The 26,364-nt window shown below is 39.6% G+C and overlaps 1 protein-coding gene across 1 annotated transcript in view; it reads right to left on the bottom strand.

The window, feature by feature from the left end:
- Positions 1 to 26,364, bottom strand: part of babam2 (BRISC and BRCA1 A complex member 2) — a 118,537-nt gene that overhangs the window by 10,645 nt on the left and 81,528 nt on the right. The window contains exons 7-8 of the mRNA XM_085257765.1: positions 24,610 to 24,719; positions 2,918 to 3,017 (exon numbers count right to left, since the gene is read on the bottom strand). Coding sequence (XP_085113891.1) covers positions 2,918 to 3,017; positions 24,610 to 24,719 — 210 coding nt within the window. The remainder of the gene's footprint in view (positions 1 to 2,917; positions 3,018 to 24,609; positions 24,720 to 26,364) is intronic.

The raw sequence follows: 26,364 nt of genomic DNA, 5'->3' as shown, positions 1-26,364 counted from the left end.
GTATATGAAACCTTTTCAAGTATCACTTACACGTTTTAGGACTATCAATCAATAAATGTGATTAAAAAAATGGAATTTATTTATTTTTTTGTTACTTTTTTTTTTTTTGATACAGTCATAGTTGACTGAAAGAAATATTGACAGTTGCCAATATTTCCAGAGGGGGACATTCCAGACAATTCACCCGTTTCATTGTGGAATGCTAAGGAATCAGTAAAAAAAACCCCAAGAGCTACATATATTACTCATAGAATACATAAGCAAATGCCCACAAACCTAAACCAACTAAAGTGAAATTGTAAAGAACACCAAAATTGAACCTCAACACTATGAGAAACTGATAAAGTCATTAAGGAAACCGTTACCTCAAGTTTTTACTTCTAAAGTTAGTCATACAACCTACTGAACCATGGGGTGTACTTAGTTTTCCCACGCAATGCTTCTTTAGCTTATGTTACATAAACAATGATATAGTGTAAAATATCAATATGCTGCTGTCCATCTGAGGTTGTATTTAAATTATTTTAAGACTCGAGATTCTTTCTATTATGTCCTGATATGTAAAACCTAAGAAATGAAAGAAGGTGTATTTTTCTTTCATTTTTAATTCAAGAACATTGAAGATGACGAAGCACAGGGTGCAGTATGGTGTGGAGGCTGACAGTATATAGCAGCCATTAATGTGTGTTGTAATCATGACCCTGTTAACATATATGTTGAAACAGCATGCAATAGATGTGAACAGGCCCTTTTGCAGAAACACAAGTGCTCTCACAAGAGACGAACAATGATCTTTAACACGTAAAGAGACACCTGAAAAATGGGGAGTGGAGCTGAAGCAGACACTCGAAACATTTTATTACACATTTCCATAATTAGATACTCTGTGTCAGTCTCTCAATCTAATTATCACCATCGTGTCAAAAAATACGAACAGCAACTAAAGATTATCTTATTGAAATTGATTGAGTTAATCACACGTATACATTTCACAGAGCCTATTAGGCTCAGCAGTGGATTTTCATGAGCAATATTTTGAGCGGTGCAGACACCAGGTGCTGGCATCAACCAGCGGAATCAGCTGTCACACTCACAGCTGAGGTATGTGACAGTATAGCTCTGTCGATACAATCCTCACATCTGGAATAAGTGGGAGTAAATAAGTGATGTGTTAAAAACATAAAATGACTGCACAGCTTGCCCTTGAAAAGACTGTGAGAAGCTGAGATGTTAGAACAATGTATTTTTTTCCCTTTACCATGATTGTTGGCTTCAGTTAAAAAAAGTGGAAAACATTTACAGACAATATATATAAATTGTGCTTTGTGTCTCTGCTATCAACTTCAGCCCATTTTGAATAAGACACAGCTCTGTTTTCTAGTCACAAAGTGGTTGTTGGAAAAACAATGCTCGTATTGACTTGTGTTTTGGAATTGGGTGCTTTTTTCACCAATAACATTTTCTTATCTCTTATGCCTCTTTCCTCCACTGCTCCCGTGTTTTATGGCATTCCGCAGGGATCTATTCTGGGTCCCCCTTTACTTTTAATCCTTTCATTTATCTAAAATTGTTCACCTGATCCCTTCAGAATCAAGTGATTTTTAATGAAGCCATATAACATTTTATGTTCGTTTTATTTGATGTTTGAAGAAAATAACACTCACACACTGCATTTGAACAGATTTAAATGTGTTCAAATAATGAATAAAAAGTGATATCTGTGGAAGAGCTAACAAGATTCTTCTTTGCCGTAAAATAACAAACTAATAATAAAATATTAGATGTGAACTTATTAAAATTAGAACACAGCCTTCTTGGACAGTCTGTACAGTTAGCTGCATGGAAAGCCATATTATATTATTATTACATTATTGTACTTTATTGAGCCCCGTGGGGAAATTGCTCTCTGCATTTAGCCCATGTCAGATTATTCCATTAAAATGTTTCAAAATGCGGTGCTAGAATGAACAGGGTCAAGGTGTCAGTTCATTTACTCCAATTAACTGAAGCAGAGAGCTACCATCTACAGCTACCTGTGTCTGCAGCCTATATGTTGTATAATTATAGGATTTTAACATGTGAATAATTTAAATATTCAGTTGTTATGATGGGAAAATTAACTATACACTATACTAAAAGCGCTTTAGTACCAGGGTGTAAACTTGTTTACTGTTGTTCTTTAGTGTATTTTAGAGGAATTGCAGTTTCACACTGGCTTTATTTTTTGGCTTAGAAGGTCGCTGCTTGGGTAAAGTAAAGCAGCAAATGTCTTGCCCTAAGTCCTTTTAAACTTGCTTTCTAAAAAAGGGATAACTACATTATGAATAAGACTCCATTTCCAAGCAAAGGCTGTGACCTCTTTCAGGGAAGTGGGATGGGCGGCCGTGACTTAAACAACTGAAGACATGGGGGTCATCAAAGGATGTAAACGTTCCAGATAGTATGCTGGTGAGATTCCAGGTGAACAGGAAGAGATAGAGGGTATGCCTGTGTGCATTATTTGTGCGCTTGTCTGAGAGGCTGTGGGGGGATGGGCATTTGCCTTGAGGGAAGTGGCATTACATCGCGTCCACGCTGCATATCTACTTGTCAACCTGCGGAGGCCAAGGAGCCCTCAGACAGCCTATGGAGGTTGGCCAGTACGCCCACGCTGGCAGATGCCAGACACACGTGCATGAACACACACACATGCACACACATGTACACACAGCTTGACATCAGTGGATGAATGCTTTGCTGCACTAAGCCTTACAAATATGCAATAAATGAGTCATATACCTGTCACACACCCACGCGCAGAGTATAGAATTTTGATCTTAAAATACAAAGACATTAAGGGTTACAAATAATGTAAAACAATACATAAGCACAAAGAACATCTAGCAGCACTAATGGGGTGTGTGGTGAACACTTTTACCTTGTTGGTGAGTAACTGACACACTTGAGGGACGTAATCAATTAAGCATCCTCCACTGGGAAATGCTGGTATATGTAATGCTGAGGAGCCTCCCAGAGCACTGATGGGAAAAGAAAAAAAATAACAGTCAGTCTGGAAATTCACATTAAAGCTGCACATTATTTATCATGTTACATATTTTTCTTATTATTTTAAACCCCAAAACACATTTCAATTGAAGTTCAAATAAAGTGAAGACTTTGAAACAAGCTACATGTGACCACTTCACGTTACAGAAGGTTAACCAGTATGAAGCACAAAATTATTTGCTCCTGTGCACCTGAAATTGTCTCACACACACAAAAAAGAGCAAATCGAGCCTGTGGCATCCTCTTCATTCTCCTTCACTTGTTCAATCATTATTTTTGATGTCCTCCTGATTTAATCCTCCACCACAGCTCCATTAGTGATTAGCTCATGCTTGCTTAATCAGGAAATCTGCTGCTGCAGCTCTCCAGTGACTAACCAACTGGAGTAGTCACTCCCTCAGTTTTTTTTTCCTGATCTGGGGGAAAACAGAGGGAATACCCTGAGGATGGGTTAAAGGTCTTAAGAATCTGCTTATTGACTTTTAATGCTTTTTTAAAGATACATAGAGGGGGGATTTGTTGTCTATTTTTAGTTCATCCCTCATTATAGCAGAGCAGTCACAGGACATTTAGAAAGGTCGTTATGTCCTTTTAAAAGTGATGCAGAAGTGGTAGTTTATCAGGTTAAGCGTGACTGATGCAGACACCAACAAGCTGTTATTTCCAGGGCGTAACATAATGCCCCTTTGTCTCGGTTGTACACAAGGTGTCCTTTGGTTTACAGCACTGATGAGACAGGTTTGCTACTCAGAGCTAGCCAGCTCAAATGTAAAGTGTAGCTGGTGTTAAGGGACATTTTTTGGGCATTTTCATCCTTTACTGGACAGTCAGTTGGGGATAGACAAGAAAGCGGGGATAACTAAGAAGTAGCTTTCCTTTCTTACTGACATTACTGTCATCTGCTCACAAATTATACGGCATTTGCTATACCTCATGTTAAAAATAAGATTGTAATGCCAAAAGAAAAAACAACAACCTGATGTTCTGCAGTGTGAATGTAGCCTATGGTAAATGTCAGTCACATATGCTCACATAGTCAAAAATGATGACCGCACCAATTCCGTTACATCATTCACATCTTCCCAGATGAGAAATCTTTTCCACATTCTCTCATTGTTACAAGCTGAAAAGCATCGACAAATACACAAGAATTGCAAAACTGTAGAATTTCCAACGAAAGGCTGTGGGAGTAGTAAGGAGGAAAGGTGGAGCACCTCATGATGCAGCTAACCTTACTGTCATGACCAAGACCTATAAATTTTTATGAGAAAAATGGTCTTAACAGAGGTTAGGAAAAGGCTAAAAATGACTGCACCTCCTGACTCCGTACAGTGTTAGAGATGCATTTAGATAAACACATTCTCATGACAGTTCATCATATCACATACAGGAGTTACAAGTTTCCAAAAGTGGCTAAAGATAAGAATCACACCCAGCCAGAAAGATTCAAATCTGCTTTATGAAACAGATGCTCGGCTGAATATTAATGAGGTCCTATTCACTGAGAAGCAATGCATGTCATGAAGCCATTTTCATTGTCAAAATCCTTTTCTCAAGAACTCCAAAGCCACCATTTACAGTAGGCTTTGTGCACATAATTAGCATTAGGCTGTGCGTTTCGCAGTGCACCAACAAATGGTCGACTGAAAATGGCTTACAGCAACGAGGAAAGAAGAAGGCTTTGAAAGTGAAAACCTAAATGGTGCCCATCTATCCTCCCACAGATCTAAGAATAGCTCCATATCATTCAGATGGAAATGCGGACAGAGGCACAAAATAGATGGTGGTGTGTTCGTCATTCATCGGAACAAATGAGATGCATTTTGGATTTCAGCGGTTTTACCCCGGGAACAATCATTTGAATGGAAGCTGATTAGAGGTTGGTTCTTCCATTAACATTAACAACAAGGTCTTCCAATATGCAAAACTTCAGTATACATGAGAAGTTCGAGGAACGAGATGTCAGATTTTTACAGAATTAACCTCCACAATTACTACAAACGACTAGTGGTCCCCAGACAATGTTGGCCCTGTGCTAATAGGGCTATCAACAGAGAAGAAACTGAAATTTCAATGTCTGCCCAGCTACTCAATGTTAAACTGGATTGCCATACTAAAACCACTAGTCACTCTGAAATGGAGTAAGAACCTTCAAAATATAATTTAGACTCTGGAAATTTCCTTTCATTCAGTAGCTTAAAACTTAAAATATACACAGTGAGACATTTAGTGGACAAAAGAGAGATTAAAGAAAAATGCTGAAAGGCAGTGGCTCAGAAGTCCTCTTAGAAGCAAATCTCGGCACTTATCAGCTATTTTGCAATGCATATGCACAGTTATTTGTACGGTCACCTTAAAGCTCTTATCTACATGAATAGGTAGAGCCACAAGTTTAATTTCAGTGCTCACAAGATCAAAAAAACCTGCTTATATAAGATCAGGTTTACTTTATTTATTCTAAAAGTAGATAACTTCCTGCGTTAAACCAACCAAAGCAATATAAGCTGAAAACCTAAATAGCAGTGGTGTTGCTCAGTGTTGCCTCAGTCACGTGGGCCTAGAAACTATTTGGCAACTCCCTGGCTGTCTCTTTGACTGCGTGGGGAGTGGTTTCTGGCTGTCACAAGGTGAACCCCATCGCAAAGAAGGTGCCACATAAAAAGACATTCTTGCAATCACTTTGGTCACTGATGTAACTTCCCCTAGCTTGCATAGAAAATGTCTTGTCTGTAAACAGTAACAACTGCTCAAGAGCAGTAGTGAAAAGTGCAAAAAGTGTGATGAAAATCAGAAACAGAGACTGTAAAAGTTGCAACAACTGATGTTTGTCAAAAGTTGCAACTTTTACTTTGAAGGCAAGGGTCCCTGTTTCTAGCTTGTGTAGTTTGCTATCAGCTAGCAACAAAAGCAAAAAGCAAGGAGGTTTTTAGTGCAGTACCATAAGCCTCTTTGTGGCTGACTTCACCTAACGTCAGCCTCCATCAACCATTTGCCAACCACTTGGGGAAATACACATTTCTGCCTAGCAGCACGTGTTTACCAGGGGATAGCCAACCAATCACAAGGTCTGTCATGAGTAACTGGGGCCTAAAATAGAATATCACAAATCAAAATAGCTCACCAAGGTACCATTAAACAAAAGCTAAAAAGCTAAATCACCTGACAAATCAAGAACACACATGCACAAAATTAAAAATCTAGAAAATTTGCCCAGAACTTCCAGAAATCAATATGTAACTCATTTTACATTGTGGGCCACATACAGCCCACTTTCATCTTAAGTGGGCTAAACCAGCAAAACTCTCCTTTCTGTCAGTGTAAAGATGTTTAAATACACATTTAAACCCAATTAATATAAGAAAAAGCAATGCAATTTTAACAATATGTCACAGTTCTTCTATATTATTATCCTAAATTCTATTCTATATGAAATACTGCTGTAGTAAATGAAAGAAATCTACCAACAAATAAATAAATGTGCAAAATTACAGAAAGGATTAATTTCTCTCAATGCCTAGATGATCCTGCGATTACAAAGGTTTTTATTAATTCACAGAAAATATGCATTTATTTTTATATTTTTATTGTGGCCCCATTGTAAAACAAACAAACAGGAACTTCTCTGTCATTTAACTGTTTATCTATTTCTTTATTACTTTGGTCTAACATGAATGAAAGCGGTCTTTACCAGTAGGAAAAATTGTAAAAGTGTTATAAGTGGTAACTGGAAATACAGTCACAAGTTTAAAAGCTACACCCTCCTTCATATATTCCAAAGCCATCAAGTCTTTCCTCTGCCAATTCTGGTCGCAGGGCTTTACATTTACCTGCATCAAGTATCAAGAGCATATCTAGACTATAATAGCAACTTTTATTTTGACTTTTCCCACCTGGGAACCTTTGAGCTGCCTTAGTTTATACCAAAAACTTCCTGTTAAAAACTCTGTAATAACCTTTATGGATCATTTTCACAGACAAGCCTCATGTGAAATAAAGTGTTCACAGGCTGAGAACTCCCCCTGATTAGTGGGCTGACCTTTATGTGTTATGTCAGCGGAGATCCCCTGGTGGGGTGAGAAAACACTGACCAAAGTGATATGATATGAAACTTTTTCAATCTGGGTCTCATCTCGAGTAAAAAATAGGTTAGAAAAATGTTCCCGATACAGTTCTGTCACTTTAATAACATGTCTGTGCTATCAGGCTTCCAGCTTTAAAGTGCTTTAACATGAGCATGCTGTGGGTGGGCTCAGAATCGAGACATAATGGTGTTTTACTTTCAAAGTGGCACCCTGAAGAGTCCCCGCTTCTGTCTTCACTGGTGACTCCACTCTCAACACTACCCACACATACTGGAGTCATCACGGAGACATGCTGCCTAACACAAACCCTCTGAGCAATGGAACCCACTGTATGACATATTTACAGTGGATTGTGTACATGCAGTCATGTAAATATGCAGTACAGCGACGGGGCTGCCTGTGACTTCATCAACCAGAGAGATTATCTTCTGTGACTCAGGTGGATGGTGACGAAGCTTGGTTTGTGTGTGTGTGTGTGTGTGTGTGTGTGTGTGTGTGTGTGTGTGTGTGTGTGTGAGGGAGATAGGGTGTGTATGGCAGTGCAGTGACAGTGTTGGATAAAAGCTCAACTGGAAAGAGGGCAGCTATGATTCATTATCAAAGTGAAAGATGAGGCCAAGAAGGACTCTTTTGAGATTCAAATGTAGTTTCAAAGCAGTAACATTTCCATTTTGATTGCCTTCTTCATTTCCTAAAGCCTGGAAAGTCATCTGAGGCCCAGAGGAGTCTGCCGCTTGAACTATCCAAGGTCCTACTTTTCCACTGTGACCTGACAAGGCACCTTTGGCCCACAGCAGCCACAGAGGGCAACCATCGTGGCTAAATATTGTCAGCTTTAGCATCCATCTGGGTAAAGTCAGATTAAAAAAAGCAGAGACTGAAAATCATCCATAAAATAGTTCAAATGATGAGTACAGCAATGATGTAAGCCTTTGTTAGATAAATGGTTTTTATATGCATGTGGTATGCTTTTATTTGCTCGTGAAGTCTCTTTTGGGCTTTTGAGAGCACTGTGTTTGCAGATTTTTATTTTTTCCATGAATAGTTTACTCTGAATTTCTGAGATCGTCTCTATAAATAAAAAAAAAAAGGACAAATTTGATTCATCAAGCGAATGTCTGACACTTCCATAAATTATCAATAAGTCTTTCATTTTTATCAATTTCTATTTTTAGCTGACATTAACAAATTTTATGGTGGTGTTTGCAGTCCTGCTGCTCTTTACTGAGAAGATGTTTATATTTTCAACTGACAGTCTGGCCGCCATGATTTGTGCGTGCATCCGGTCTGAGGCAGTTCTAAATCTGTATGCACAGTACAAACAAATGATCCTCAGATTTGTGCTTTCATAAACATGATTTGAGCACATGCACTGTTTGTGAATGAGGCCCTGTGCAGTGCTCCAGTGAACTCAACTTAGCACACCTGCAGGTTGTAAAGGTGAACTCACTGCACTTTGACTTTAAACGGACAGCTCTCTTTATAACTGTGCTCTCATTCACTAACGAAAGTTACACAAATGTCACTTTACCACTTCTACTGTAAGAAAAGATTACGAAATTTTTATTTAATCAAACAGTCTAATTGCAACTAAACTCTCTTACTGTTGTGTCTCATTAAATGAGGACAATGACACAATAAACAAAGACATTAAAACACTTGAAAGAATCCTATAAAACATAGTGAATATCTAAGATCTCCAAGGGGAGTGTAGGACACTCCTGAGTTTATTTGAACAACGAATGAAACAACATGTACCCAAGGCGCGTCTGTAAGATATCTAAGTATTTCCTGGATCAAGAATTGCTGTTACATGATTTCAATGAGGGGAGAGATGAATGATAAAGCTTCAATAGCAGTGTTCTTTGAGTGAAAAGGTGGAATGACTTTAAAATCTCTATAAACCTTCAAATACAGTGAAAATGATGAATATAAAATGTGTCAATGATAAAGTGTAGTGCACTTTGATACAGGAGATTAACTGCTGCAGTGTTGCTCGGGCAGTGTGATAATACACACATAGTATCTCCATAGTCAAGGACAAACAGGAAAGTTGACTGCACAATAATCTCACGGTTGAAAGAAGGCAGAAGAAGACTTTTTTTAAATTAAAAATAATAATAAAAAAAAAAAAAACAATAATTTTTAAATTAACTATTTTTTTTCTTAAATGTTTAACATAAATTTGAGGAATTAACTATTTTGAAATTTTGGATTTTAGAGTCTACTTTTGTTTCATTTGATTCCTGGTCACGTGGCAAAGAAACAGATACAACTCAAAAATGTAAGTATTAAAAAAGTATAAAATCGAATGGGTTCATAAATGACCTCACTTTGCCATTTCAGTCACTAAACGATATTTTGGCTTCACGTCTGCATGCTGGTCTGATGACAGCTGTGGGAGAGTCTTGTTTTTGCCAGGCTAGTGCTAATCAAATGTGACCAAACACCCACACATCCTCAACTTAGCTGATATTTCTGAATTATTTCTACATTTCTTTTTTTACCTGAAGGGGAAAAAGAAAAAGAAAGCTTTAAACCTATGTTTTAAACAGTTTTTGGAGATCTGATTGAAGAAACACAAAATTGCAGAGAGACAGAATAATGACAAAAGCACTGCTATCAGTATCTGGTATCTGATAATTCACCGGAGAAAACTCATAGTGTATTTGACCGGTCAAAACAATTTATATATATATCATCTGAAAGTTCTCCCTTTTTCACTACATTTTGATATTTTCTAGCTTCAATTCATTTGTGTTAAAATAATTTTTTACAATAATGATGTTTTAACATTCATCAAATGTTGGGAAAAAAAGCATGTTAATATTTTTCTGTATGTGATCTTGCTAATTTTTTCTTTTTCTTTCATGCATCTACAAGATTCTTTTCATCATTTGTTTTGGACGGGATTTCTTCGTGCAGGCAAACGGCAGCGTTTCCGGTTTGGTGACCTCAGGATAACCTCTCTGCTGTTTACAGACGATCCAGTTGTTCTAGCTTCATCAGTTGGTGACCTCCAGATCACACTGAGGTGGTTTGCATCTGATTATGAAGAGGCTGGGTTGAGAATAAATGCTTTCATTCTGAGGCAGTTTATCTCATTGGAAAAAAGGGCGGAGTTCTCACTCTGGCTCAGTTCAAGTATCTCAAGGTCTTTTTTAATAAGTGAGGGGAGAGTGGAGACTGACAGAAGGATTGGTGCAGCATTGGCAGTGATGCAGATGCTGTACTGGTCTGCTGTGGTGAAGAGGGAACTGAACGTGAAAGTGAAGCTGTCGATTTTCCTGTCAATCCACATCCCTGCCCTCGCCTATGTCTCGAGGTTAGGTGAGGGCTGAGAGAATGAGATCCTGGATACAAGTCGTGGAATTGAACTTAATCCGTAGAGCATCTGGGTTTAGAGATAAGGTGAAGAGTTCGACCATTTGGGAAGAGCTTCAGAGATGCTACTCCTGCACATCAAAAGGAGATAGGTGAGGTGGTTCAAACACCTGGAGTATTTGATAAAGATGCCTAATGGAAGGATGACAGACCCAGGATAAGATGGAAAGTGTACATCTCTCAGCTGGCTTGGGACACCTGTGACCTGGACCCAGATATGTGGTAGAAGATGGATGAATTGATGGACGGATGGATGGCATCGACAGCATTTCCTTTACCTATTTATTCAAAGTGATTCATTCCTCTAAACTGCTTCATCAAAGTTGTATTAATACATGTAGAACTAACAAACAATCGTTAGTACTTGCTTGTTATTTAAATGCATGTGAAGTAGCATCACAAACCTCGCTTTGCACAGACTTATAGAAAAACACAACATCTTCAAGGATACAAGGAGGGGGAAGAAGTGGCAGTGCTTGGAGCTGCTGAGAGTGAGAGAAGTGTCTGCACTGACATCTTATACTGTCAAGTAGGTTTGCTGGGTTAGTGCTGAATTTATTTTATCAGACTGACAATTTCTGACTGTGACAAGATGTTCACAAAACCTTGAAAAATATCTGATGGAAATGCAAAGATTTTCAAAGACTATAAAACACCTCGACAGACCCAGGAGAAGGGACACACAGACACACACACACAAACTGTACACCCACACACATAAACTTACACACATCAGCAGGCAGGAAAGTATGTGCATGCATGCACACGCACACAGTAACACACTCACACACAGGCACCTAAAGGCAAATGCAGATACACAAACATTAGTGCACTGCAGCCTAAAACTGTCTCTCTGTGTTGATTTTTCTGGGCTCCTAAATCTGGTTTGGGGGCAGAGACGGTGCCCACTCGATTCTTTTATGCAATGCAGCAGGTTTTCTGGGGGAAGGAGAGATGTATCCAACTCATCTCATGGGCACAGTACAATCAGGTAAACGAGAAGTAAAAGTGAAAATGAAAAGGGCGATGAATCTGGTTATGGAACAGTTGGAGAAGGAGACATAAAATGAGAATGAACTGAGAGCCTTCGCAGATGCGTGTCTCTCGATGATGACTCCAGAGCGATATTAAATACTAGAACTCTCTAATGTTGGTGCAAACTGCACAACACAATCTCCTTACAGTACTACAGTACACCTGAATGAAAATTACAGTTTAATGCACAAAGAAAAACTGCAAAAACTTCTCTGGAATAGGTGGAAAAACATGACGAAGGTGTGAAGTAGACCTCCACACAGACCTCCACTCATATTGAACCCACATAAAGGGCCCAACACTCCAACCAAGAGCTTGTTGAAAAAATCCAGTTACCAGACACCACAGGTCACCAAAAGAGCGCCTGAGCTCACGCTCCAGAAAGTCTGAGGTGTTCTGACAGCCCAAGAAGGATCCATAAAATAGTAAGCAGGTGGTTTTAATGTTGTGACTGATTGGTATGTAGTCTTACATTTCTCTGTGTGGCCTTAGTCTCTTTCTGAGCTTTTTCCCCCATTCAGTTTATGTTCAGAATTAAATATATTTGAGTTAGTCTGTAGATAAACAACAAACATATTCCCAGAAACAGAGTCTTATTCAACACAGGAAAATGATTGGACCACACAGCTATTTTCCATGTAGTTTTCACTGTCTACATTTTTCAATGAAGAATTTATTAAAAGATGCAAACAGCACATTTTTTGCATAACCATCCGGGAAGTCCTTCAAGGGAAAAATAATTGGCTGATAATCGGCTGATCACCTAAAGCATGCCAGTAGCCGTGCTCTTATTGGCCAGTAGTTCTTTATAGGATTCCGACTGTGCTAAACAGACTTTAGTTTGCTTCTAAGTGCACACTTAAACCCTTCTGATAGTGTTTTTTTCAAGTCTAGTCAAGTTTGAATCCTGCTGCTTTGCAAGGTGAGGGAGCTTTGGACATAGACAACTTTTTTCAACAGTGAATTTAAATGAAAAATGAAGAGCAGACTTTCAACTTTGATTCAGTGGGTTGAACATCTAAAGCATTTTTTAACACAATCCTTTTATTTCAGGGGTTCAAAAGTAATTGGACAAATGAATGTTGTGTGTTCACATCTAAATCCTCCAAATTCAAGCACCACACCTCAAATCAATTCCAGGTGTTATATCTACGTAATTGACAAATTAAATAACAGAAAATAAAATGTTTATTTCTAATACTTGGTTCAAAACCCTTTGCTGGAAATGACAGCTTGAAGTCTTGAACTCATGCTGTGCCAGGCCTTTGCTGCAGTGAGTTTCAGTTGCTATTTGTTTGTGAGCCTTTCTGCCCGAAGTTTAGTCTTCAACAAGAGAAATGCATGCTCAAATGGGTTCAGATCAGATGACTGACTTGGCCATTCAAGAATATTCCACTTCTTTGCTTTAATAAACTCCTGGATTGCTTGGCTGTATGTTTTAGGTCATTGTCCATTTGTATTATGAAATGCTGCCCAATCATTTAGCTGGATTTGAGTAGACAGCATGTCTCTGAACACATCAGATTTATTCTGCTGCTTCTGTCGTGTGTCACATCATCAATAGACAGTTGTGTGCCAGTGCCACTGGCAGCCATGCACGGCCAAGCCATCACACTGCCCCCACCATGTTTTACAGATGATGCGGTATGCTTTGGATGCGGTTGCGCGTCTTAGTTTTTTCTTGCCATTAATCTGGTAGTTGTTGATCTTGGTTTCATCTGTCCAAAGACTGTTTCCAGATCTGTGCCAGCTATTTGTTTTTTTTAGCAAAGTCCAACCTATCCTTTCTATTCTTAAAGCTAAGGAGTGGCTTACACCTTGCAGCGAACCCTCTGTATTTATTTTCATGCAGTTTTCTTTTTATGCAAGTGTGGTATATCGATATGTCTATATCCTGGAGAGAGTGTTGTTCAGTTGGTTGGCTGTTGTCACAATGGAAATGATTCTGCGATCATCCACCACAGGTATTTTGTGTTGCTAAATTCACCAGTGCTTTCCTTCTTCCTCAGGATGTAGATTCTGTCACTCCTATTATTGTAATATATCATATATATGGACCTAGCTGCATACCTGTTGGCCAATAAAGATTGTTTTATGTGACAAATTTTCCATGACCCTGACAAGAAATGTTAAAAATCGATATAAAATTGATATTCAGGGCATGTGGATAACAAAGCCTTCAGTTAAAAGATGAAAAAAATGGCAGTTCTCTCTGCAGAAATCATTCTATACTTAATGTGAGACTTATTCTAAGGAACCTTCAAGGAGAACACATTCTGCCTCTGTTTATTCCTTCATATGTACATTGTTGCAGTGGTGGATACTATATGTAGGGCTCTCCTGCTTGTCAGGACAAGAAGACTAAAATTTTATTCCAGAATAAATTAATCTGCCTCCCTATAAATTCATGTAGCATCTTCACATATAACAACCACTTGTAACACATTTCTGGGCATGCATGGGTGCGTGAATACAGGTTTGAGCCTGGACTTTTACCCCACTGTGAAAGTAAAGTGTGCGGAGCAATACTGAGCCATCATTATAAGATGACAGAAATAAGTATGACTGCTGGACTGAATTTTTAAACCTAGCGTTGTCTCCTCAACTTTTTTGTCTCCGTCTGTGAAAAACTCCACTGTGTGTGGGAATGGCAGGTGAAGAGCAGAGAAGAGACACTGAGATATTTTACATGCACGCACGCGCACACACATACAAAAGGACTGTATAGTAGAACTGTAGGTCTAAGATAACCAAAGACAACCATAAAGCTAGGAAATGTCTTTTGCACATGGGTTAAGGTTAGGCATTCTGGAAGGTTGATAACCACCTCTGCTGCCCTGTCAGTGATGCTGCAAGGAGACAACAGGACAACTGACATACCGGTATGTACAAGCAATCCCTGACAGCTCCAAACATTAACTCTGACAGAGTTTTTTTTTCTACTCCTGATCTGTATGATGTCATAGCCCTCGCTATTTTACTCCCTTGTTTGTTTAGGATGTTTAACCTTTATGTTTAGGACCAAAGAGGGGTGTTCCTTAAAGCGGGAGGAGCTAAAACACCTTATTTTAGATGGAGCATGAACTCAGAGACAACTAAAAGATAAATTTTAAAAGTGTGAGTCATGAAAATCTACTCTCACAGAGTCCAAGAACAACAATATGCTGCTGGAAATGAGCATAATAAGTAGAATTTAATTTGACTGTTTATAAAACCAGCATACACCCACCTGACGCACTTAATCTCAGTGACCATACTACTGCGTTTACTCGTTAATATTCTGTTTCGCTGGGATGCTTGAATCTCGCATTTCTAGGCCTGATCATACCATGACCTCCATTACAACACAAGTCATTAAAGACATGATTTGGCTTGACAACAGATTCTGTGTAAAGACGCCTCCAAAGCTTACTTTTTTTTCCTTTGCGCGCTCTAAATGTCTACATCTATTTAACACTTAACAGCTACTTTAAACGAGTAGGGAGGAAAAAGCATAAGAGCCACAAAGCGTGACACCATGCTTTTCACAGTATATTTTCTTCTAGGCTTCCCTTAAAACATTATATAACAAATGAAGACTGAATCTTAACCAGGTGCATCTCTGAACCTACAGAATAACAGTGTTTTTACTTCTCATAATCAATAATTTCTACAGAAAAAGAAGCAAAACGGTCCTCATCAGAGACAGGAGCCGATGCAACAGTCTCACACTGTACATTATCGGTAAAAATGTGGGTGTCGGTCGGGGTATTTCAACATTTTTTTTTCTCCCATTGCTGCTCTGTAAGGCAGAGAACATTACACTGATGGACACGGGAAGAAAAGGTAACAGGGAGAGCAAGAAAGAGAGAGGAAGAGGGAATAGACGAAGAGGTATAACACTGTAGCTCAGGGGGCTTACGAGTTTGCGTTCACGGAACTCAGATCTGAGCCCCTGCTGAAGGAGAGTAAAAGTGAGATATCAAACAACTCAGGAGTGATGTGAGAGAAGAGTAGAGAGATGGAGGAAAGAGAAAATGAGAGAGGGAAAGAGCTCTCCGTTTTCCTGTGTTGTGTGTGTGTGTTGTGTTTTTTTTTTTTCCTCTTTTCCTCGCTGTGTTTCAGTCGAGCGAGGGACGACCTTGCTGGGTAGAGCACAGCGCTTCTCTCTCTTTTAAGTCCCACTCACTCTCTCGGTTCCCTTTGAGGATCAGCCAGAGGGATCAGCAGAGGAGAGAGAGTGATAGAAAAGCGGAGAAAGATGGAGAGAAAAGAGACAAGCGGCAGACATGTGAAAACCGGGAGGAGGGGTGGGTACAGAGACATACGACGGAGGAGACAAGAGTTAAGAAGTTGAGAAAGTAAATTAAGAAATACATGGACAGGACAGCTATGAAGAGAGTGATAAAATGTTGTAATGCAAGCAGGCAGGTACAGAAAGCTTCAAACGTCTGGACACTGAATGGATGTAATTGCCTGAAATCCAGTGGTACCAGAACCAAAGCTGAAATGAGCTGAAGTTGTCCACAGCTGCTTCGCTTCCCACTTTTTAAGTAACTTTAACATTGATTTAAATTCTATTTGAGGTATTCCACGTTTGTAGGCGCCCTTAAATCAATTGTTAATTCAGGATTTTAAAGAGTCTGCAATATTTTTATTGCGACATTCTTTGTGACAAATAACGGACTCCAAGATTTCTGCTATACAGCCTTGGTGAGCTACAGTTCTAGTTGGAGAGGCCCTGCAGCTTGCAGCTGATACCCAGCGGAAATAGTTTTTCCATTTAACAAAAGTCACGTTTTTGATACTATTCATAGCCAGCATATTCAGCAGATGTCTTGAAGTGTATAAAATTACTTAATTATCTCTCATTTTGTCTTTATTGGTAGTGGCAGGGTCCTGCCTTGCCATGCTGGTTTCAGACTCTGAACAACAATGCAGTGTGTAATCCTGTGCATCTCATCTTGTTTGCTTTCTTTGCACCATATCAAAGCTATATGAAGTTGCCACTAATTCAACGGAACATCCTATTGCCACCGCTTTACATTTAAAGCATTCAGCTGGAAAAATAGCAGCTTCAGTCAGCTGCCTGTGTCACCAAAGGATGTGCTCAGGCACCGCGTTGCATTTTGGCAGCACTCAAAATCGGATTCAAAATCAATGTAGTAATGCATGAAAAACTGAAGAAAATGGGATTGCAGCATAAGACTATGGGCTGGGCTGCAGGTGCGTGTCTTTACTGTGTGTAAAATGTGAGCTGTTACACAGTCGGTGTGGACTGATTAAAACACAAAGATATCTGCTGAGCCGCGTAAGAGATGCATGACTGAGAAATAAAACTGAAATGCCTTCTGCGTAGGAGAGTAATGGAACAAGAAGAAGCAGCAGCCACACTGGGCTGTCAGATAAGAAGTTACAAACGACAGCGCGACTACCCGCTTCACCGTGTCCTGCTTTAGTTGAAAACTGCAGGTGCTGTGTGCAAAATGAAGTGAGATCACAGGCTGGGAAGTTTCTTGGCTTACTGTATTCACAATGTGAATTAGCATGGTGAATGGCCCACATTTCAAAACTGCCAAGAGGATCACTTTGCTGCCATCCTGCAACAGTCGCATTCACGGTAAAGAAGTCATTTCTTGAAGATGTTGATAATTCCATTAATTCTAATTAAGGAAAGATTTGACGAAAATAAGCATTTAAGATTATACTTAAGAGAATTTATTTAGTTTTACAAACGATATAGATTATTTCAATACAGTCTCGAAAGGTAATATATTGAAGAATCTTCTTTTAAAAAAAGGGTACAACAAACAAGACAGTAGTTAATACATCTAAATAATTAAATTATTGTACTGTAACAACATTTTGGAAATGTTTTTTTTTAAAGCATTAATTATAACAAAGACTGTTTAAAACCAGAACCTCACAATGAAACAGACTGATCAGTGAACATCTATCATGTCTATCATATCTATCTATTACTTTTACTCTATTTCCTTGGATTATTTCTCAAAACACTGAACTGTCTGCTCAGTTCAGCTATGGTTCCCCCGCTGCTCTGCACAGCCTGGTTCTCCCCCTCTCTCAACGGGCTCAACATCTGCGACCCCTTCAGCCCTGCAGTAATTATTCCTCTTTTCTAAGTACAGTCCTCTCTATATGTATCTATCAATCACATCTAGCTAGCTCTGGCTCATGTTAAAGCAGCCTTATGTCGAAATGGGTGTGAACAATACAGGTTGCAACATTAACATTAATTCTTTTGGGGTCAAAATGACTCCCTCAGTTGTTCTAGGCAACAGTGGCTGTATTTGTTTTTCTTTTGAGAACTAGAATTTACTATAAGATAAAATTATGAAATATGATTCTGACAGAATAGCATGATTTTTTAAAATATCAATAGGTTAAAATTAAAATGGCAAAAAAGATTCAAATGAGGTCGCATTTACCTCTGAACTGAGAAATATAATTAGTTCATCCTGGGGTACTGAAATTCCTGCAAAATATTCCTGATACCATTTTATGAGACTGGGATGGAAATCAAGTCCTAGTGACATTTGACCACCAGGTTCTGGAGGATAAGTGAAAGTTTAGTTTTAAGACAACCCCTCAAGGTCTCTTCAAGACCTCTGACTTCCTAATTTTCTATAAATCCAACTGAGTGCGGCAGATTTGAAGAAATTCCCACAAGATGTTCAAAAGCATTTATGAAAAGGTGATGAATGTGAGGTCTAAGAGACCTTTGAACAACAAATGGATATTTGGGATCTCTTCACGACTTAGGGACCGATATGAGATCACAATATCTCTGACTACCAGATTTTAATCAGCTCATCATTGAGTGAATGCCTTCAAATTTAAAGAAATTTTCCTCCAGCTGTTCAAGAGATATACTGGGTTCAAAAGGATGAGAAAGACTGACAAAGGCACGACCTGATAACAGAATGCCTCCGGCCACAGCTGTCGCCAGCACAGAGACATAAAATTCATGAGATGATTAAAAGATAGAATGACAGAAAGACTGCAGACATAAAGAAGCCTGGAACATTTTGACACTGAATTGATGTAGTTGATATGACACCCTGTACCAACACTGAAGCTGAGCCAGTCTGTGTACTTGTCAGCTGCTACATTCACCATTTGATAAAATTAGGACTGATTTAAACAATTTCCAAATCGGCTTTGATGTGAATTTTATCTTGGCATTATAAGATATCGCGAACATTTGTGGCAGCTTGGATTAATGCAGAACCTCTTGAACGTTGCTGTCCATCAAATGCTTCCTAGAAAACCACAGAAATGTGCGGGCACAATGATTTTTCCTCTTCACTGGAGCAGATGCAGAGATAATGGGCAGCTACACATGACCAAAGACTAACAAGGGTCAGAGAGGACATGGAGAGAAACTAACAAGGGTAACAGATCTGCATAATAACACGTACAGCAAATAGGCTGGCTCTCACACATCTGCATGCTAAATTAAGTAGCATCCAGGATGAGTGCAACACAAATGCACTGATACACAAACTCGTACACACGTACAGTTGGTTGTCTTCAAACAACGGTGAAGAAGACATTTTCGCCCTGGGTCATGAATTAACACACTCCCACACAGCTGACAAAAAAGGTGCACAAAACCATGTAGCAGAGCATATTCATGGATGGCCTTGATATGCATATGTGCAAATATCTCAAGACAAAGAGGCAGCATTAAGTTGTGGAAGAGGGATGATAAATGAGAGTTTGGCTTTATGCGGTACTGTTAAGCCTCGGCATTTTATCTCGCAAGCAGGGTTTGTTTTATAGCATCTTTATCTACCACCCTACTGTTGTGCCGACAACAGCCCTTCTCCATCCCCCCTGTGCCAGAACTCCCCACTTTATGCTTCCCATCCTTCTGCCTTTAGCCACCTCCTGTCTGCTCTCCTCATGCAACTGGCAGAGGAGGAGAGCCTCCAACAGCACTGCAACAGCTTCAGTCTGGTCTGGAGGGAGCGGAAAGGTCAGTTTTTCTCTCACACGCAGGGCTTGATCATAAACAGGCAGACATATGCAACAGAAACGATTTGAACAACACAACAGCACTCCTGATGAAAGCCTCTTCAACCAAGTGGATTTTCTGTGCAGAGGAGTGTCAATCAAAACAAAAATCCTTTTAAAAACAAGGTGATTGAATCTGGTCAGGAACACAGAGGAATTAAAAAGACTTGCGTATCTGTTCAGTGCTTCATCGACTGTATAAAATCATTAATCAACCACTATGAAAGAGTACTTCATCGAGGTTAGGGTAGTTCTTTCTTTGCAAAGATGTTGCTCTCTCTATTATTGCTTGCATACAGACTAGTGGTACATTAAAAAAAATAACCAGAATTCAGAGTAATCACCTTTATCCAGTAAAACATTTCTATCCTGATGCCAGTGGTCTCTTCCACAGTGACAATATCTTTTTATGATAAGGAAAATGTTACATGAATCACATGCTGTGGCCTTCAAAGTCACCAAATCTCGACTCAACTGAACAACTGTGGGAGTTTTAGGGCTAAAGACAGTGTTTTCCATCACCAAAACAATAAAATGAGGAAACATCTTTGGAACAATGGTGTTCACCCCTCCTGTGGAGTAAAAGATTAGATAATCAATGCCAAAGTGCACTGAAGCCCTTTGTATGACATATGGTGGCCCAACAGTTTATTCAAGTATACATGCAACATTTCTGCTTTAAAATAAATACACTATGGGTGTTTTTTGCTACGTCTGCATCTAAATTGGTACAGTTACAATTGAGAATTTCAAAGAAAACATATTTAATTTCTAACAGTTTCAATTTGCCCATTGTGAATGTAGTACAGCTCATAATATCGACAGCTATTTACACTGATTGCTATACATACGTTTTTAGTCATTTGTAAACTTTCATCTACCAACCTACAAATCATAAGCCTAAATAGCATTTTTTAGGTCCCACAATTTAATCCTTAACATTAACATCAATAGTTAATAAGGGGCTTTTAATTGTAAATACAGAAATGAGGATGGACATGACTGAAAAGGCAAGGCAATACTTTTCCTCAAGGCTATTAATGGCCACAGCAGTTATGTCAATCGCGGTTCTTTGAATGAAATGTTCTGAAATATTCTCCTCCTTCTGCCATCCACAGCACTCTGTCTTTTACCCTCAGTTAATGGTGCAGAATGGCAAAGGTGGCCAATGTTTAAAAGTTAAACCCTGTTGTGGTTGTTAAAATGTACGTGTAAAGTCTGTACTTTATGATTGAGCGATTGTTACAGTGTAAACACATTTATAAAAATGGCAAAGGTTCAAGAATCCCCATCGATCACGTAGTTTCTGTATACAAATGCACACGTTTTATTTCAAGTAAATATTTCAACTAGTCACCATATAGAGATGAATCTTGGTACCCCATTTAATTTGTAGGACAGTTTCCTCCAGCTTGAACTAGGGAGGGGTTCAGAAAAAAACATACATACACTACAATCATTATTATTATTAATAATTATTATTATAAAATATTGACGTCTTTGAGGGCGTAACTGTATGTAACTCTAAATGTAACTAAATGTAAACTATATGTAACGAAATGTAACTCTATAGAGTTACATTTCACGTGCTGAGTTCATTGTATGCAATGTGATCAGTAAGTTATGACTATGCAGCCGATATGACAAAAGGAGCACAGCAAAGGACACCTTTGGTTGTGCGCTGCTCTTTTCAGCATACTGGAAAACGGAGTGTCAACATGTATTGTCTTTGGTGACTGAGTTACAAAGTGAAAGAAAAGCAGTCTTCTAGCATGAGAAGGAGAATGTGTAAAAGTGAAATTGAAAGCACTAAAAGTATGTCTGTGTAGGTTCTCAGTCATCCAGTCATGGCAATCTAAGGACGTTGTGGGGAACACACCCCATCACATCAAAAACTCCACTGACTTCACCAACAAGGTCCAGAAGCTTACACTGGATCTAAATGAAACAATCGTGTCCTTTCATGTGGTTTCATTCTTCGCTTGCATACCTACAACTGAGGCAGTGGAGACTGTCAGAAAACAACTACAGCAAGACAGCTCCTTATAAAACAGAACCAGTCTTACCCTCGATCGGATCTGCACACTGTTCTGATCTGCCTTACCGCTACATAATTTAAATAAAACAAGGGTTTCTACAGACAAAAACATGGATGTGCCACGGGCTCCCCAGTGTCACCCACTGTAGCCAATCTTTACTTGGCGGAAGTGCAAAGTAAGGCACTTGGGTCTTTTGAAGGGACAGCACCTAGCCACTGGTACAGATATGTGGATGACACCTGGGTCAAAATCAAAACCCAAGAAGTAGAAGCCTCCACTTTGAAGTTTACCCCAAGCCAACATGCACACATTTATCTCTTTGACTCTCACCACTCTCAAACACAAACTTGGAATAATCGGGAAAGAGGAGTGAAAGAAGCCATCTATGTCCACTGTGAACATGGAATCCTTGAACAGAGGGAGCAGCTTATGACTAGGGATGGGTACCGGTGTCCGGTGCCATGATGGCACTGGTTCTGACATAAACGGTAGTAACCAGACCGAAAAGCAGCGCACATTTCGGTGCTTTATTTCGGTGCTTTTTTTTCCTGAGCTGTGATACACTTCTAGCCAATCACCCATCACGTTTCCGAGGATAGTAGGCGGGCCCAGGTACGTACGCTCTTTTAGAGCAGAGCTACAGATTAAAAATGTCCAGGGCGAAGCGGTCAAAAGTCTGGCTGTACTTCACAGCAAAATATGCAAACTCAGCAGCCTGCAACAAGTGCTTTAAGCTGATACTGTGATACTGTCAAAGGAGGTAACACCTCAAATCCGATGAAACACCTGGCGACGCATAGCGTTTTTTTTAAAAGCCCAGAAATGCGCCGTATTTGATAGCTTGCTGTGAGACCTCACACCGAGCACATCTACTGCGGGTGGGTTGCCTGTTATGCAACATCCCCCAAAAACACGAAGAGGAGAGTCCTGGCCCCTAGCCCTGCCAGTGTAGCAGAAATGATGATGGATGATGATGGCAGCAGCAGCAGCAGCCGTTCTTTTCTGCGTGAGTAGCTTAATGTTGTTCGTGTATAATTTACGTTGAGTAGGCTAACCACGTTATTACATTAATGCATGTAAGGTGAACTAGCAAACATCATCATAGCTACATGCGGCTGTCCTCTTGTTTGATGGCAGATACTCCCTTCACCCTGGCCAAAAAGGCTAAAATGACCAAAGAAAAAGAGGGAAACAGCTAAACATGAGAGGTTTTTGGACAACGTTTGTGTTTTTTACATTGTTTAAGCACTGCTTCCAGCCAAGAGTGATACCATATATGCCCCATAGCTGCAGAAAAGGCTAACATTGTTATCTTTTTACAAAAAACAGCTGACCATGAGAGGTTTTTGGACCAATTTTGTGTTCTCCATTCTTTAAGCACCGGTTTGAGCACCGTTTGAGCACCGGCACAGTTTCAAAAGTACCGATTTGGCACCGGTATCGGATAAAACCTAAACGATACCCATCCCTACTTATGACACTGACTGTCTGCCATCTCCAATCCAGTTTTGAGATCCCTTCACAGGTGCCTTAACGCCCACTCACATCTCATGTCAGTTGATCTCAATGGCTCACATGATAGGGTGCGGCAAGGTCTGACAATGGTTTCACCTGAAACCTCTGCTGTTAATGACCCATACCTTGGCTCGTGTGATGAGGCACATGAACAATAATGGGTCAGCAGCCCTATTAAGAGACAACTCCCACTAGGGCTTAAATACCTGGGACTCTCCACCATTTGGTCTTAGAAGCTTCTCAGATGGTGAGAGGCCTTCAAGAAACTGACACAAGTCCACTTGCTTTTCTTTCCAAGATCTTTAAAGCACCAAAAGGAAAGGTACAATTTAATAATAGCAGATAAAGAAACTAAAGGGCAGAACAAGACAGAGAAGCCACAGATGAGAGTGGAAAAAAAAACATGTTGAGACAAGAGAACGAGAGACAGAGAGAGAGAGAGAGAGAGGAAAAGAAAGAAAGGGCAAGAGCGAGAACGGGTGGTGGTGGCGGCGGTGGTGATGGGGGAGGGAGCAGAGGCCTCTTAACCTGGTGCGACGGGGCGTGTGCTTGTAAATAAACATCAGCTCGAGATTATTCTGAGCACGGAAACCCAGACTGTGGGGCCCTGAGGTCAGAATGGGCCCATACCTGGCTCGCTCTCTCTCTCTCTCTCATTCACACACACGCGCACACACACACACACACACAGATCTACATCCACACTTACACAGAGATTGTGTTCTGAGCAAAGCCCGGGCACTCAAATACATGAAAACAGACATATATTTGAGATATGAAGACCCACATACATGCATGCATGCATCCAAACACACACACAAACACGCATCTGCACAAACACACACACCCAAATAGAAAGTGACAAATGCACACAAACACATACACTGAATCTAGCAAGACAAAAAAAAAGTTAAACAAAGAAGCCCACTGCAGCGATACCCACACAGTGCCCACAGACTCAGAAAACATTCGAGCGCAGGCGCACACACACACACACACATGCACACACACACTCGCACAGTTAACACTCCAGATGTCTGCAGACATCCAGTCATCCCTCAGCTCAGACTCCGTGTGTCATCAATCTAATTTTTTTTTAGTTCTTCTCTTATTGTTTTTGAAAAAGCGTCTGATGAGTCCAGACACTGGGATGTATGACTATTCACAGTGACATAATAAGTCGCTAGATTCACAGCACACTGACTCGAATCCAGAGATTATCTCCTGCATCTGCAGAGCTGGGCCACATCACCTTTAGCTGTGCGCTGCTTTTAAAAGTTAGTTACTGAAAAACTTTTTACTTTAAAGTCTCCACTGGAAGCACTAGAAACACATAAGTCAGTGGCAAGAGTTGTTTTTGGTCGATTGTTTGTTGAGAAAGTTGATTTTTAGAGTGAAATTAAGGTAAATGTTTTTTAATTTCCCCTCCTGATCTTGCCATCACTATGAACACACATTATATATGGCCATACATGGTAAGTGTCACTTACTGTTCGATGCTGGGGGACAGGTACAGTTTAGGAAAGACTTGGGTTGCCTCAGCATCCTCAAAGCTCACTGAGAGAAGGGCCACATCTTCTCCAGGGTCCAGTGCTGTGTCCTTAGATAGAAGAAGCCAGATTGGTTTAGTAAATAAACAAACAATAAATAAAAAAATAAAATATGGACTATGAAGGCATTCAGAGTTATTAAAACACATGAACTAATCAGATCATTAAAGTCAGTCAGAGATTAAATGAAACTTGTGCCATAGTCTCGAATTCAGATGGTAAACTGGTCGAGGTTCTCATCAATCAAAGATGGCTAACCAAATCATTATTCTCCAGTTGCTATGTACTTTTAAAAGAAAAAAGTACAACATCAACAATGTTAAAGAAGAAATTAATTATTTTTTGCAGCAGGAGGAGCAAACGGAAATAAAGACAACCCAAATGAACAAAAACCACCTGGTGTTAGCACAACTTTGGACTTATCCAAATATTCCTCTATGGAGAAAAAACCGTGAGACGTTTGCTTCCCTTAACATGTTACCTAAATTCATGGTAATGATATCACCAACCCAATCATTGTTTCTGGTCAAGCATGGCCACCTCTGATAAACGCATGCCCTGATGGCTCGTCTCCCCGAACAGGACAACGAGCTTCACTGTACCACAAACACTGCTCAAAACTTAAAGAACAAAAATGTCAAATGTCAGCATTCAGTTCCAAATAAATTGAAGCAAAAGGTGTCAAAGAAGTTGCCAATGTGACTGATATTTGTTTAAACATGTGTTTAAAAAAGTGGGGGGTACACCTAAAGATAATTATATTTCTTTTAATATTTGATTTGGCAAGAGTTTATAAAACTCTTCTTGTCTTAATATATACCGTATATATTTCTCTTGTTTTTACTGGCACCTGATAGCATCAGACAGGCCACAATCACAATATAACTACCTGGTACCTGCCAACTACCAGGAGTTGGACCGGTAAAACGTGTGTGGAACAATGAGATGAGATGCCGCTTTAACAATGAGGAGAACCTTGCCACAGCTGTCAAAAAGTCTTGAGTGGAACTTGCCACAAATAAATAAAAAGATAAAATAAAAATAAAGTCCAATGGAAACTTTATCTGGCAAGTTTACCACAACTATGAGGCACGTATATAATTGAAAAATGGCCATAATTTCCCCAATTTACCTGTTTTTTTTATACATATATAGCACATCCAACAATGGATGAAATGATTTCTTAGGATATGATGGAAATGTTAGCTTGTGCTTTTGTGCGTGAGTATAGCCTTGAACACCTGCTAGCATATCTGCAGACTCCTACGCCTTTTCTTTACAGGAAGCTCTCGTCACTCTAATAGCAGACACACTTCCATTTTAATCAATACATCTGCTACCGTTCATACGATAACCTTGTCGCTTTTGTTGCATCGCATGTACACATACAAGTAGCTAAACAGAAAATAACACTACATCTACCTCAAACCACTTGAGTTATTTATAACATGTGCAGTGTCAAATTTCCAAAAGGAAGCAAGTGACGGATTTGATAAGAGGTTCGAAACAGTTCAGATTGAGAAGCAAACAGTTCCCTGTTTTGGATGATACATTTCACAACAATTGCACAAGCCTCAAAAATATCAAAGTAGATGGAAAGGCGAGGAGGGAAGACACCAGAAGAAACATCTGTTTTGTTTCATGCCACATTAACTTCAACAGCTGCACCATGAGGCTGAGCTGATGACTGGGAGC

This window comes from Mchenga conophoros, linkage group LG19 (assembly GCF_057382185.1).
Source record: "Mchenga conophoros isolate Kocher_MC1m ecotype Shallow Benthic linkage group LG19, M_conophoros_male_GT1.1, whole genome shotgun sequence".
NCBI classification, from domain to species: Eukaryota; Metazoa; Chordata; class Actinopteri; order Cichliformes; family Cichlidae; genus Mchenga; species Mchenga conophoros.
This window is presented reverse-complemented; position numbering and strand designations above follow the sequence as displayed.